Below are 14,989 nucleotides of genomic sequence, written 5' to 3'. Positions count from 1 at the left end.
CGGATTTTGCATAAACATATAGGGATCACTTGTCTATGGAGATCCCTTCAATCTCAGCCAAAGGCGGTCGACTGTTGCCACTGAAAGAAACTTCGACTCAGATTATAGGGAGTCAGTTTCTTTGCTCGCATGAGCGGGGCTGATATCGCTTTACATGCACGATCAACACTTTTGATGTGTCATGTTTATTATGTACTGAAAATCACTCACAAGACCAATGTGAAAGATTAAGTGATAAGAATGTAAATGAAAAGATGGATATTGTACCAAAGAAGAAGTTGTCTAATGCTTGTCTGAAGGCGAACCACACAGTAATAGTCTGTCGAGCACCGAGGTTATGTGCCGTCGAAGGATGTAACTGGAGATACAGAGTCTGGGGTCGCGATTATCGCGTTTATAGTTCTAGTAGAATATCTGTAGGATAAATTGAATCCTAAGAGATCTTACCATTGCTTTGCCAATCCGTGTGTAGTGGTAAAGAAATCCCCAGAAGCGATAGCTCTGTAAGTCTTCGACACTTTATGCTGACAGCATTAGTCTTACTGGACTCACTTAGATGAAGGCACTTGGTCATGCGTCTGCTATGCTTCTCTGCTACAACTGCTAACCAGCTTAGAATGATCACTTCTCAGTATCTCAACAACCTACCAAATATATTCTGATTATGAAATGTGTTTCTGGTTTAGGCACTGTCAAACTTCGAATACTTGTGACATCATTACGTGCTTTCATACCTTGAACCGACCAACATCTCTATCGATAAAACTGCTAAGATATGTAGACTTTTGTCGAATGATGGTCTAGTTCGGCATCATAATAGGATTAATCCCAAGATTATAGAATTTCAGAACTTAGAAAGAACAAATTTTGACTGATATTGAGTGGAAAAAAGTAAATGCGGAAAGCCACTCATGAACATTGGTAATACAAAATGCATCAAATACACTGAACGATTTTAGCACTACTACCTGAGACCACATTCAAAAGCATTCATGGACTATCTCTATTTTAATTTTGGAAAGACACACAGCTCTATAAACGCGTTCAAATTAAGTCAGCTGGAAGTGGTATTCGAAACAAAAAGTCATTTTTTTTGGGTGTAGGGCCATTACCTAGGAAATACTAGGGCTTAGGAGGATCAGAAAAATATTTCCACGACATGTCATACTACTCTTAATTTTGCCTGTCTAAATAAACCACTTCACGTTTCAGTAATAGATCGAACACTCATGAAACACTTACGAATGAACTTGCACAAGGGTTGTTGAGAATTTTACAGCAGCAAGAAATATGTTATGGAACTTTCTACTGGAAAATATGGCGTTGAAATCTTCCTAAGCTTTCAAAAGAGATTTTACAAATACTTTGTTTCTCAGTACCGAGGAGATTTTAGTAAATAATACGCCCCGATTATTTATGTTATTATTTCTCGTACTGAGTTTACTTAAAAAGTATAAAAATAGTCACATATAGATTGAAATAACACAGCATCTCAGCTAACTCAAAATTTTCAGAGATTGCAGAACTCTCTCCTGAAAAGTAGCTTGCTCTTTTTCAACCAAAGAGCCACAGATTCTGTTTGAATCAATAACAAACCATACTATCTACAACACGTGGTTGACAAAAGCTTTCTGTCCAATGATTTGGAACGAAAAACGTCTACATTTAGTCGGAAAAAACAATTGTGTGGCGAGTTATATAAACACTAGTAACTTAAACGTACTAAAATTCAGCTTGAAATTGTTTTAATTCATCCAAAGAAATATTAGACGAACGGCGCATTTTGAAAAACATAGTCCAGATTTCGCGACGAACTTGTTATTTCAGCTCTTACCTGTCAATCACATGGTTAAAATAATTTTACTAAGTCACTATTTGTAGATTGGACTTAATTTCATGCTGTGAAAAGCAAAGCGACGAACAGGTCGAAATCATTTCCACCGTGAAAATTTCATAAACTATCTATTTATAATAATTCAATCTTTGGAAATTTAAGTGTGAACCCGTGCATTTGCGCCACTTCCCGGTATTCAGCGATGATTAAACCTGACGTATTGAACATCAATCCTTACCTTCTTACCCAATATGACTCATCTAGACGAAGTCATAACGGTAAAACACTCAACCTCTCAAATGGCGAACACAAAGTTTTGACAAGAAATCACGAGAGTAAAACCCACACACTGTTTGATTATTTACGTCCTTTGAAGAGTCAGACTTCAACCAAGTTCGCTTCACCATACGAATTACTTATGCCTGAAGACCCAGAAGCCTCCCAGTATAAAATTAGTGACAATAGTTTAAAAGTGATATCCATACAGATAAGAAGACTAAGGGGAATATGCACTTATTTGTCCAAAAACATTAACTGCCCAGTTGTTTATGAGATATTTGGACGGTGTGTATCCAAGGGTGACACTTTCGCCAATATACCTGGCATATCTTTTGTACTGCAAGAAAACGGTAACAAGCAGACGGCCCAGACAATAAATTGCGCCTTGTATGATTTTGATGAGATACTACCGGATATCAGGGTAGGAAATATATACAGGCAAGTTGAACATTATTTCGAAAACGTTGCACATGGGACTTTGTTCAATGCTCATTAGGATTCCAGAGATTAATTTGACTGAGCATTATAACCTGAGATTAAGATTTCTCTTCTTCACTCACACTGATTACAGAAATGCGATCAACTGAGATCTTAAACCTAAGAAAATGTCAATGAATGTCATTTTATGCTAAGATTCTGTTATTATTAGTTTTAATTAAATTAAAGATTATAACTCTACTTAGCAACCGATAACTTAATGTGATGATATTTGACTTAACCTCTGCTGTTTTACCATATGTTACCTAAAATAACTTGGTAATACGTGTTAGGATCAACACTAGTTTCAAATTAGTAAAGAAGCTCTTGTCAGTCCCTGAAACAATACGCTACCTACGTACTGTATAACGTTTGACATCGAGTTAATGAACAAATGGTATTACAGTAAACTATTGATATTCGTTTCAGATGCGCTGGGAGATATCACTGTCAAAAATACATATTCCAGTGTTTTAATATAGAAGAACTAGATGAGAACGAAGTGCATGTTATGGAATCCATTCAATATCAGTCAAACATGGAGCTAACGGAACTAACGAAACCAAGAAACTTTACACAAAAATCTAACCGAGTGTCTAGGGTGATGTGGAGACCCAACTCGATAGCCCATTCTTCTACAATTACATTCCCAATCGAACACCGACAGTTTACTGCACCAATAAATAAAAAATTATGAAGTAAGATTGTTGCATGTTAAATTGTTTTTACGGCTCATATGCGATTTACACGGAAAAATGAAACATGTAAATGACGCCCATAAATGTATCAGAGTAAGAAAGCACGAAAATGCCACTTGCGAAATGTCCACACATAAAATAAAAAAAATTTGTTAAGAACCCAGAAAGCGTTTTTTTGAGGTGACTAACCACTTTTCGAACAAAAGTTAAACACTGAATCTGATTAAACCAAGGAAGGAATAAAAAGCTTTTGATTGGAGGAAAATCAGAAATAATTATGTACATATAATAAAACCAAGTATATCTCAAATAGAATATGCAAGGCTTCCTAAAAAGTAGGTTAGTATGACGTTATTTCAGCTACTTGAAGATGCTGCAGGATCTAAAACCGAGCTGGAAGACACAGGACAAGATGTAGACACTTGGGCACCTGATGTACTACTCGGTGCACCTGTAACGTTTGAAACTGACGGTCCAGAAGAACTTACAGTAGATACTGTGGTTACTACTGAAGAAGAAATTGTACTGGTTTTAAGAGCAGTTCGAATGGCATTTGTAGTGTTCAGTGTATTGACATCAACCGAGCTAACACTAGAAGCAGGAGTGCTAGACGTAGCCGTAGAACCAACGGCACGAACAGATAACTGGCGAATTAATTGTGTAAGCCAACGTCTAGTAGCGACATCATTCTCTAACAAGCTACTGAATGTGCCGTCTACAAGCTGTTGCGGCAAACATGTTCGAAGAGCATCACGAGCTCTAAAACATAAAGGGTGACAAAACATATAAGATTAGTCAACAGTATGAAATTCGACAAAATCATATTTAGAGATGTGGACAAACATACCAAATGACCACTTTTTATTTGTCGTGAAGTAAATTGTCAGAAATAATACCTTGAGAATTGTAATTCTTGGTCTTCCAATAAAACACTCATAAACCAATTACGATGTTCAGTTTAATTTCCGAATAATTTGAATAACTAGAGAGCACACTACCACTTAAGACAACATAAAAACAACCACGTTTTAATATCTGCCAACAAACTAATGATCCATTGAAGAAACAGCAAACTTCATTAAGATTTAACGAGCGCGAATGAGGTATGGCAACTTGGAGCGATGCATATATGCTCCTGGTCCTACGTTGTAACTGACTGACTGAACGAGCGCATTTACGAGAACGGTTACATAAGTTTGTATTAGTGAGATGTTATCACTGGTGTTTTTAAATTTTGGATTACAGTAACGTCAGAGTGAAACAACGTGTTAGATACTCAAAGGGAAAACACGACTGTTCACTTTATTATGAAAGTAAATAGTATATAAAACGCCTGACATGATTTTAAGTCAGGTCACTATATCCTAGGGAGTATGTACACTTGCTTTGTTATGATGATTAATGCTGTAAGTTTTAGGTTTTAAGCAGCTGGAGAAAATGCACAAAATAAATGAACTCATGTTATTCTGCTCCAATATTTGTTTTTTTTTCTTTATGAATAAAGGGTGTCATTACGAAACTGTAAAGTTAAAAGCATTGGGGAACGTTTTGAAGAGGATTGCTCTTGCACACAGACAACTCATTAACTAATACTAGTTAAAATGTTTTAGGCCACTAACTACATGTTCGGAGTTGTATCTTGTTTTCACTATCCGCCCAATCTATCTGTTTTTTTTCATTAAAAACGCATATGTCAGGAAGGGTTTCGTGAAGCCACTGAATCATGTTTAAAGCCTAATATATAAGATATTTTCGATTGAAATCATGGATCGATCAATGTTAGACCACCACTGAAAACCTAGAAGGACTGGACGGGAGTTCCACTCTGGTATGGGACTCCTCAGCAGTGCGCACCCACGATCCTCCACGCGGGACTCGAACTCCGGACCTTCGGTCTTGAGCGCGAATGCTTAACCTCTAGACCACTGAGCCGGCATCTAATGATGTCTAACTTCAACCAATCCACGAAATCGCGCGACCATCTTCTATTGTCTGAAGTAGATCACTGTCTCACTAGTGAGACCTTGGTCGACTCATGACCACAATCGAGAAAAACTCAACAACAGCCATAACCCCATACTGATAATATAAGATTTTTAAAGAAAATAACATTCATTAACATAAAACCTCATCACAAAAGCTTTTCAAGGAAGTAGTACGTAGACACCGTTAGAAATAATAGATATTACATTGTGGGAAAACGAGGTTCTTATTTTGCTAGTAAGTCTTCGTTATAAGAATTTTTCATGAACTCTAGTGTTCCGACTGGTAGAGATAAGTAGTCAATGGTTAATGTGACATTTATTCTTATTATTTGTTATCTGACAGTTAATGTAGTCATACAATTATGGTTCAGTATTTTGTAAATAAAATTTGTAACTTAGTTTTACATGTTCGGTCAGTAGCTATATTTTTTTAAATTTATTTCGTTGGGTCTGACTTTTTCTATCACCAACACTAATATCTTGGCAACGTAACCTATTGAATTTTATCGAGTCAATCAGACCTTCACAACACTTTTTTTGTAATGAAGTAGGACTACAGGTCAATGAAGGCAATTTACATTGTCTTAGTATCTAAGATTCCTCTATAAAATTACATTGTATTATACATACGAACAAAATAACTAATATTTAAATTATTAAGCAACTGTTTGGAAACAAACACACTTAACAAATAATTACATATTAGTTAATATTGACACCTTTATTACCTGAACAACTTACTGACGATTTTCATTGTAAATACAATCTTGGTAACCATATAGTAGAAACTTACCGTGAGTCATCTGAAAGACGTAAGTAACATCGTATTACATGTTTTAAAAGACGTAACGACTGCTCCCTCGCCAAATGGATCACCATTTTATCCAAAACAGTGGCTACATGTGCAAATCGTTCATAGGTTTGACAGATATACGCTAGGCCTACTTCATCCAACAACAGTTTCTGCATGATGAAAGTAGCTACCTTGATTAAAATGAGTATGATAATATTAGAGATAATTATACTACAAAAATGTTACTTAACCAACTACAAAAATGTTACTTAACCAGCTTATTCTTGCGAATGTAACGTAAAAACAGATAAATCAAATTTACTAAACTGTAATTAATTAGTTCTTGATTGGGTGAAAAATCTAACTAAAAGGTAAAAACACCGAATTTTTAATCTTTAAAAGCCAAGCTATAGTTTAATATTTTTAACCAAGGAATAAAGTTCAGGTCAGGCTTAGTGAACAACACAGGGAAAGTTTAATCGTCCAATTAATTTTTTAACATAAGGACCTCATACATGTTATCAAACATAATGTTGTGATTCCTCTCACAAAATAAGATAAGTAGTCCCAGACTATGCAAGACATGAATGGTTACGAAAAAGTAAACAAAATGTGAATTTTAAATGATTATTCTTTATTGTAAAATCATAAACAAACATAGACCCAGAAGATTTAACTCCAATTTGACGACAAATGGTTTTATAATTTCATCGAATAAATTTTTAGACTATCCAGAAAGAGTGGATTAAACTTGAAGCAAGTTCAGTTTCTTTGAAACTCAAGATAATATTCAGCCGCACAGATTTTAAAAAATCAAGCCAATTCAAATCCTTGACTCGATAAATTATAACTCTATACCACATTTCCCTAACTTATGTGAAAATAAGTACTCGAATAAACTGAAAAGTCTAAAACTCACAGTCTTGCTTAGTTCACTTCCTGATTCCATAATTACTAAACAAAGAGGTATAATTTCTGAACCAAGTAAGAAGGCTATAACTTCTGGTTCGTCCGTCTGAAATTAAAATAAAGCATCTGTATTAAATCGTATACGGTGTTTATCTTCGATAGTTACGTCCAATAAGACCTGGAATATATAGAATGTTGCATAATTAGTTTTGAAAACATTTTCGTGGTGTCAGGCTAAGACAATCATTTTTTTAATTTGGTGTTGTTTGAGCGGTCTTCAGAGAATTACTGGACTTGAACCATCACAGTTTGAAACACAAAGACTGGTTAGAAAAGAATTTAGGAATGTGTAGTGAGATAAGAAATTCAATGTGTTTTTTATAGCCTTATAAAACTCTCACTGGTCCCAAACAACACAAAGATATTATAAGTTTTCGTACCACTAACAACGCTATAAAACTGTGAAGTGAGGAACTCTGAATTTAAGAGAAGGATTCGAATTAGAAAAGCTGATATATCAATTTTTGTCAGTACTAAAAAATATACCATGGTAGCTGATATACAACTGAAACTAATTCTCAAAAAATACTGGCTAAATACGTGCCATAATTCCGCGTTGTTTATTATCATTGATAATAAATATTGGAGAATGCAAGGTGACAATAAATGTCAGATATACTATAAACAGTTATTCGATATAAGTAAAATGTGAAGAGAAGTTACATTCACTGATCATGTTATCCCAAAAACAAAATTTATCCGAGTAATAATCGAATAATTTATGGTTTTTATAAAAACCATTTGAAGTCCCTAAATTATGACAAATCTCGCCAGAGAAATACTATTATATTTGAGATAATAAGTATATAAGTAAGCTAGTTTTTTAGGAAAGAACATATTTGTTTGGAGTACAGAAGTAAACAGCACGTACGTACTACAAAGGCTAGTGTCTCTTCATAAAAAAACGATAGAATCGGTTGGTACTTTTTACTTAAACTTTAAAACTAAATATACAAAATACTGAATATATGAATATACTAAGTAATATAGCAACTAATAAAAAAACAGCACTCCCAACTACAATATTAACACTCCAATATGATAGAATAAAGTTGGATGATCATTTAATGGTCATTAACACCTACATGATTTAATGGAAGGGACATCAATTTATGAATATACATTTACATACGCATATGAATCAATTAACTACTATTAATGCAACCATAGTATGTAAGCAATACGTCCAAGCCCCCAAATGCCCTGTTACGGCCGGAGTTGGAGAGTCTGCTTTCCCTCTCGAAATGCTCTCACATGGCCACGCGTATACAGCTACTGTCAGGGAAGTCCTACTCACTGACTTCTCGAAGTGGAGGTGTGGTTTATGAAAATGAGATGATGAAAGGCGAATGTCCAGCGCTCTAACCGGGTTGATGGATATAGAGGATCCACTTATGGAAGTTGGAAAACCCTGATTCCAAACCAATAGTGCACATGAGCTACAGGATCCTGAAGGAACAAATGGCGTACGAACCAACAGTTGGCCACCGACTACCATGGGACTACATCTCCTTACGTTGCTCCACTGCCTTGTGGACTAGACCTTTAGGTCAAAGGCTTGGGGAGTGGCCCCTTACGAAAACCACCTGTTTCGGTTTGGGCGCACGGTCAGTATCAAGGCTCTCACATAAATCTAGTGATGAAGTGTGGCGCATATGTATTTGGCGCCTTCTTGTACCAATATTTATGTATTTAAATTTAAATAAAATACGTCCAACATGCTGGACAGATTGTTATCTGACAAGTACTACACACTATGTTGTAATAAAAACCTTAAATAAGTGACTGTTAACTCTTTGATCATTGATAAACAATGTCATTTATTTGATGACGATTAACGAGAAATTGGAAAGCTAAAGACTAACTACAAGTAGCAAAATATACAATCTATATATAACAAAAATAACTCAATCAAAATTGACTGTGTAATGTAACATTCATCGACAAGAAGACGAGAAAAACTCATTCCAAAGATAAGCAGTAGATATATATATGTATGCACTTACCTTAACAAGTGCACCAATCACCCCTAGGCTTGTTAACCTTAGATATTCAAATGGGCGTGTTCGATTATTTGTATTCAAAAATGTGTATAAATAAAGAGGTATGTTAGCTTTCAAAAATTCATTTCTGGTTTCCGGATGGGAAGCTAAACATTGCAGAAGAGCCAACGCGTTGCATACACGATTAGATTGGTGTGCCTTAGAGAATAAAAGCATAAAGAGACAAATAATCTTTCAAAAAGTGATAAAACACTATCATTTGTGTAAGTGACGTTGATGAAACGAGCAATGAAGCTATGTACGTCAGTGGTACTTCAACGTAAAATATAATATTACCGTAGGCTACGAAACTTAAGCAGTTTATTGAAAAAAATAGGTGTGGAAAACACCATTAGATGAAATAGTTCCGAAACGATATGGTTCAAATCTTTTTTGTTGCTAAACAAAAAAAACGATGACTGAAGATAGAATGCGTGAGTGGTTTATAGGCTTTTACTATTGACACTTGGTAAATATTGTGTTTAAAGCACAACTTACTTGAGAAATGGTGTTGCTTAACGACAGCAACCAGCCGAGAATTTTAGAACGTGTTTAAAAATTTTCCAATTAAGTGACTTGTATGATAAAAAATAGTGTAAATCTGTGTCATGAACTTAAAGACTGTTTATTTGAACTGAACACGAACAGCAGGTTACTTGGATTAGGTATACAGGATGAACTTAACCACCATGATAAAATAATTATCCATTAATGTCAAGTTTCTCTACGCAGCTGAATAGGTGCTAAACTGAACTTGTGTCGAATATTAACAGACTCATTAAACCAATATCATTGGAATAGGTTTGAAACAAAAAACGGACAAAATCCGACATTGCTGAACGACAGGTTCACAAGGAAGAGTTACTACCAAATGACAACTTATAAGGCAACGTTCATTACTAAAACGCAACAGGCGTAAATTAGTTGACATATTGTTGGTCTTTCCCAAATGACGTGAAATCTAGAAGTAGAAGTAAAGAAGAGAATTGATCTAACTCAAAGTTGGTTAACGAAATGAACCCACTTTTTATCGCTTTAGATGATTTAGATATTATTCCGCACCTTTTTACATCCTCCACGGTGCTTTTTTACTAATAAGCACATTGCTTTGTTTATCTTCGTAATTTATATTTGGTATGCCTTCAGGTGGAAAATCAACTTGAACTGTTTGTGTTACTACTATTTACTTTTCGAACATGTGTACCCCAGCTTTCTTAAAAGCAAGATTGAGAAATTTTATGAGTACTTAATTCATAAGTGACACACAAAAGCAAACCACTAATATGGAAATATATATTCAAAGTAACGATATTTTAAGCTCTAGTCTACTTTAGTATGATACTGGAAAGGCATAGAAGGAAGCTTAAACAATACCTAGGGGAGTTGGAAAACCCTAATTCCAAACCAATGGTGCACATGGGCTCCAGTATCCTGAAGGAACGAATGGCGTACGGATCAATCGCTGATCACCGGCTACCATGGGACTGCATCTCCTCACGATGATCCACTGCCTTGTGGACTAGACCTTCATATCAAAGCTCCGGGTGTGGCCCCCTAAGAAAACCACCTGCTTCAGTCTGGGCACCTAGGCAGTATCACAGCCCTCACACAAATCGAATGAGATTTGTGAGGCGCATATGTATCTGGTGCTTCCTTGTACCAATATTTATGTGTTTAAATAAATAAATAAATAAATAAATATCACATCCTTACCAACAAAATTTTGCTTCATGTTTGAACGGTTAATCCTACATGCATTGACGCCATTTTCTTACACATATAAAGATCTAAACTAAGGGCCATTGCGAACAATTAGACTGATCCAGTTAGTTTGCAGGGCTAACTTATTTTGACCCATCACATTATCATTGAGATAACTTTTTGAAGGGTGAATAGTCATTGTATTGTTAGAGTACATAAAAGATAGATGTCAACTTAGATATTTACCTGAAATTTTATGTATTAAGTATCAATACTTTACGACAAGAAGTAGAAATATCAAAGACGAAGATTTAGTAAATAAAATGATAAGCTTAGGAATGAAGAAAATAATGGTGTCGAAGAATGAAAAGAATAGATGAAGTGAATCAATCAACACCAATGTGAGTTGGAATCAAGTAATAACAACCAATGTCGTAAAAAAGGGCAAGTTATACAGACAAGGTAATCGAGAACATACTGTTCGAGTTCGTCGTAAATAGAATATTCAACTGAATTCTTTTTTGAATTTTCTTTAAATTTCTTCCAAAGTCGTTTTCATATTGCACTCACCACATTTTTTTGAGAGCTATCGATAACAAGTCTCGCGAAATTACTTAAGGTAGGTATAACTCTGCTTATATAATCATCTTAGTATAAGATAAGTACGCTAGAATCCCTGTCTAGTCGAAGTATCAGGATTTTCTAACCGTTCAAATGTTTCCTTAACTCATCCCGCTTAGATTTTATAAGTGCATTGGTCGAAATACTGGTGAGAAAAATAACAATACGATCTCTTTCTTGCAAACTTTGAAACGCACATAAGTAACTTAACGAGTATAAAATTAGGTCGACAGAAACATTTCCCCATCGAGCTTAAAATTCATGTACCAAGAAAATATAGCAGGATTTAAAAAAGCCCGAATTGCGCGCTTATATCAGCAATTGTCAGGACTGGAACCTATGGATAGTGAAAAACAAAGTTGGTTGGTATTCCCAATCATTACACTACAACATCAATTCTACAGTCTAGAGTACCAAAGAGGGATCATGAGGAAACATTGAATGAACTTATGAAGAAAGAGACAATTGTGGTACTTTGATTAAACAAGAGTTTTATTGGTTATTTTAAACAACGGTAATCATACACGTTAAAAAGCACCTACTCCAAGTGTTTACAAAATGTATCATCGATAGCTCTCATAAAGGTACAGAGAATGCAATACGGAAACGGCTTTCAAAGAAGCTCAAAGAATCTTTGAGGAATTTGTCCGACAATTCTAAGAGTGCATCAATTGCTATTATTGATTAAGATTTATAGAAAGGCACTAATTATATAAAATTAACCTGAGCAATTTCGAGTGAACTGACAATATCTCTAGTCACTGAATCTTTTTTTCTGGGAGGCCTTATACAGAAAATGTCCACCTTCCAATACGAATCAGACTGGTAGTCAAGCACTGACTGTTTTGACAAACGCTTAAGGTTTTAATTTTTCAAGTTACATGGTTGTGAAGGGGGAGTAGATAAGTATAACCTTGGTCTAAATGCTACTAAAAGTTTTTCATGGTTTACATTCATCTTTAAAACTTGTTACAACCACTAGATAGTCTCGATTTTAAAATCACCATCAATTAAAGGTACGTTATGAGAGGAGTGACTAGACTAGGTTGGGATTTGCATTAAAACTCGAAATATTCTGAACTTTCCTGTGCTTCGGCGCTTGGATTTTAAGATGATTTATGAACGAGTCCGGTTAATAAAAATCTCGGTTAAAGTGCTTGCCAAAATAATTAAACGAGCATTGCAACAAAACATGTTATTACTTTTGACTGATGATAACTACATTAATCTCTAACCTTATAATTAACTTTTACATGCACAAGTATGTCAACTGTTGATTGTGGTTAATTATTAATCATAAATAGCTTAGTCACATGTCCTTGTGGTTATGAAGAACTGAATAATAAAACAGATCAAATAAAAGCATCAAGAGAAATAGAAAAGGAACTTTTGTCCCATACAAACCAACCGTTCGTAAATTATTAGCAAAATGATATTAACTTTACAAGTTACTTTGTTAACTCCGCTGGCTTAAGAAGTCTTCTTACCTAAAAGTTCCAAAAGCACCAGAAAGACAAGTAAACATCTAATTCATGTACGTGAAATGATGAACATGGTACAAAAGCCTCTAGACTGAGGTTTTTGTAGTATGAACAACTCAAAGTGGTACCATATACGGCACTAATTTGAATAGTTTACATATTTCCAGTTCAAAAAAATTCACAATGAGAAATCTGGCATACACTGAGATTTAAATCTTGAAATTGAGATTTAAGAAGACAGAATAATGAGAATTTAATTTCTGTTTAAACTAACTTCTGTCATTTTACTAAGAATTACCAACTAGTTATACTCTAATTGCCAAAAACGGCTTCAGAACAGTAAGCCAATCAGAGCCCGGTTCATGGATAAAAGGCAAATATGGACAGCTTTTGATGAAGATTAACATATACATTCTGAGAAGACCAAAAAACCACCAGATAATACAAGTGTAAATTTATTAATACGGAAAGTTATGCCCATACACTTACACTTAAATTCGGTGGATTGATGTAAGGGTAAATAGCACATATTTCCTGTAGCAACGCTGCAATAGAACCACACGAATGCCACAGAAGTGGAGCAAGTTCAGGAACCGACTCCCTTTTTTTACTTCATATAGGAAATTGAGTACAGATAAAATAGAGTATACCACAATTCAAGGAGTGCACTCTCCCGAGTTTCTACATTTGTTAGTGAAGCAACCCACTTGTAAACACTCTCCATATCGGAGGCGGATGAACTATTTTGAGAGGTAGTTTGAACACTGGACATTTGTAACGAGCCGCTTAACTTTGGCGCTTTGACCAAGAGTACACAATAAACAATAACTATGTCTTCAATCCTCAGTCTTCAGTAATAAGGGTGGAAGATCTGTTGCCCTGTATCAATCCTTGCAGTTTGTTACACTGTTAAGGTCAAATCTCCTTTTGAATATATTACTTGAAAGTCCTGATATTTTGTGTTCTGGTAGAGAATTCCAGTAACTCACTAATCAGTGCGAGAAACAATACTCCAGACGTAAACCATTTTATCTCCGTTTTCGAAACTTCTTTGAATGTCCTCTCAAATGATCAGTCCTAGACAGAAGGAAAAGATAAGACATTACTTCCAAGGTCATTGTTCAGGAAACGATAAGCCAATATTAGATCACCCCGTATTCTACTGTGAGATAACCGAAATAAGTTGAGGCGTCGCAGTCTCTCTTCATGAGATAGGCCAGAAAGACCTTTTACCATTTTAGTCCCTAGGCGTTGGATTCGTTCCAACGTATCCGCCTCATATTTGGAACAAGGACTCGCTGCTTGAATCCCATATTCCACATATGGTCGCATGAAAGTCGGGTATAATAATCTAAACATTTCCTCATCTAAATACTGAAAAGATCTACTAATAGACCATAAGGCCCTATAGCCTTTTGTAGCAGCAGCCTTACAGTGACTGGTAGTTTTGAGATCATTTCTTAGTATGACTCCTAAGTCTCTATTATTTCTTACTTTGGATAACACGAATACACAGGTTGTTTAGTAATACAAATCATCACGGTTATTTAATTTCATCACCACACTCTTTTCATATTTCACTTCTGGTGAGCACTCGTCCATCCATGGCATCAATGAGTTGACATCATTCTGTAATACTATTTTATCCTACATGCTGTATATGGGTCTCCAAACCCCTATGTCATCGGCAGAGAATAGAACGGATGACTTAGCTACAGTTGGCAATTCATTGGCATGAATTAAAAAGAGAAGAGGACCAAGGATTGTGTTTGATGGACTCCACTTTTTACAGGTTCCCAGGATGAGGAAGCTCCATCTACTCTTACACTTTGTCTCCTGTCATGGAGAAAAACACTTATACAGTCTATGACTGTATAATGAATTCCAAGTGTTCCCAGTTTTAATCTAAGACCAGAATGGGAGACCTTATCAAACTCTTTACTTAGATCTGTGAAAACCACATCTACAGGAATATTTCGACTTTTTACCTCGGTCTAATCTTCTCTTGCAATGAAAAGATTTGTCAAACATGATAGGCCTTTCTGAAAACCATGTTGTTTTCTGGATAAAAGATTCTGTACTTCATCATAGTTTATAACAGCCATCCGA

General features: G+C 35.3%; 1 protein-coding gene across 1 annotated transcript; it reads right to left on the bottom strand.

Moving 5' to 3' along the window:
- Positions 1-3,644: 3,644 nt before the first annotated feature.
- Positions 3,645-13,652, bottom strand: Smp_210680 (putative suppression of tumorigenicity; the record flags this gene model as incomplete). The annotated part of the gene is made up of 6 exons (XM_018799249.1): positions 3,645-3,979; positions 6,068-6,258; positions 7,003-7,065; positions 8,998-9,236; positions 13,408-13,477; positions 13,513-13,652. The coding sequence occupies 6 exons, from the start codon at positions 13,650-13,652 to the stop codon at positions 3,645-3,647; spliced, it is 1,038 nt and encodes a 345-aa protein (XP_018651057.1).
- Between the last annotated feature and the right edge of the window lie 1,337 nt (positions 13,653-14,989).

This window comes from Schistosoma mansoni, chromosome 3, assembly GCF_000237925.1.
Source record: "Schistosoma mansoni strain Puerto Rico chromosome 3, complete genome".
In the NCBI taxonomy this organism is placed as follows: domain Eukaryota; kingdom Metazoa; phylum Platyhelminthes; class Trematoda; order Strigeidida; family Schistosomatidae; genus Schistosoma; species Schistosoma mansoni.
This window is presented reverse-complemented; position numbering and strand designations above follow the sequence as displayed.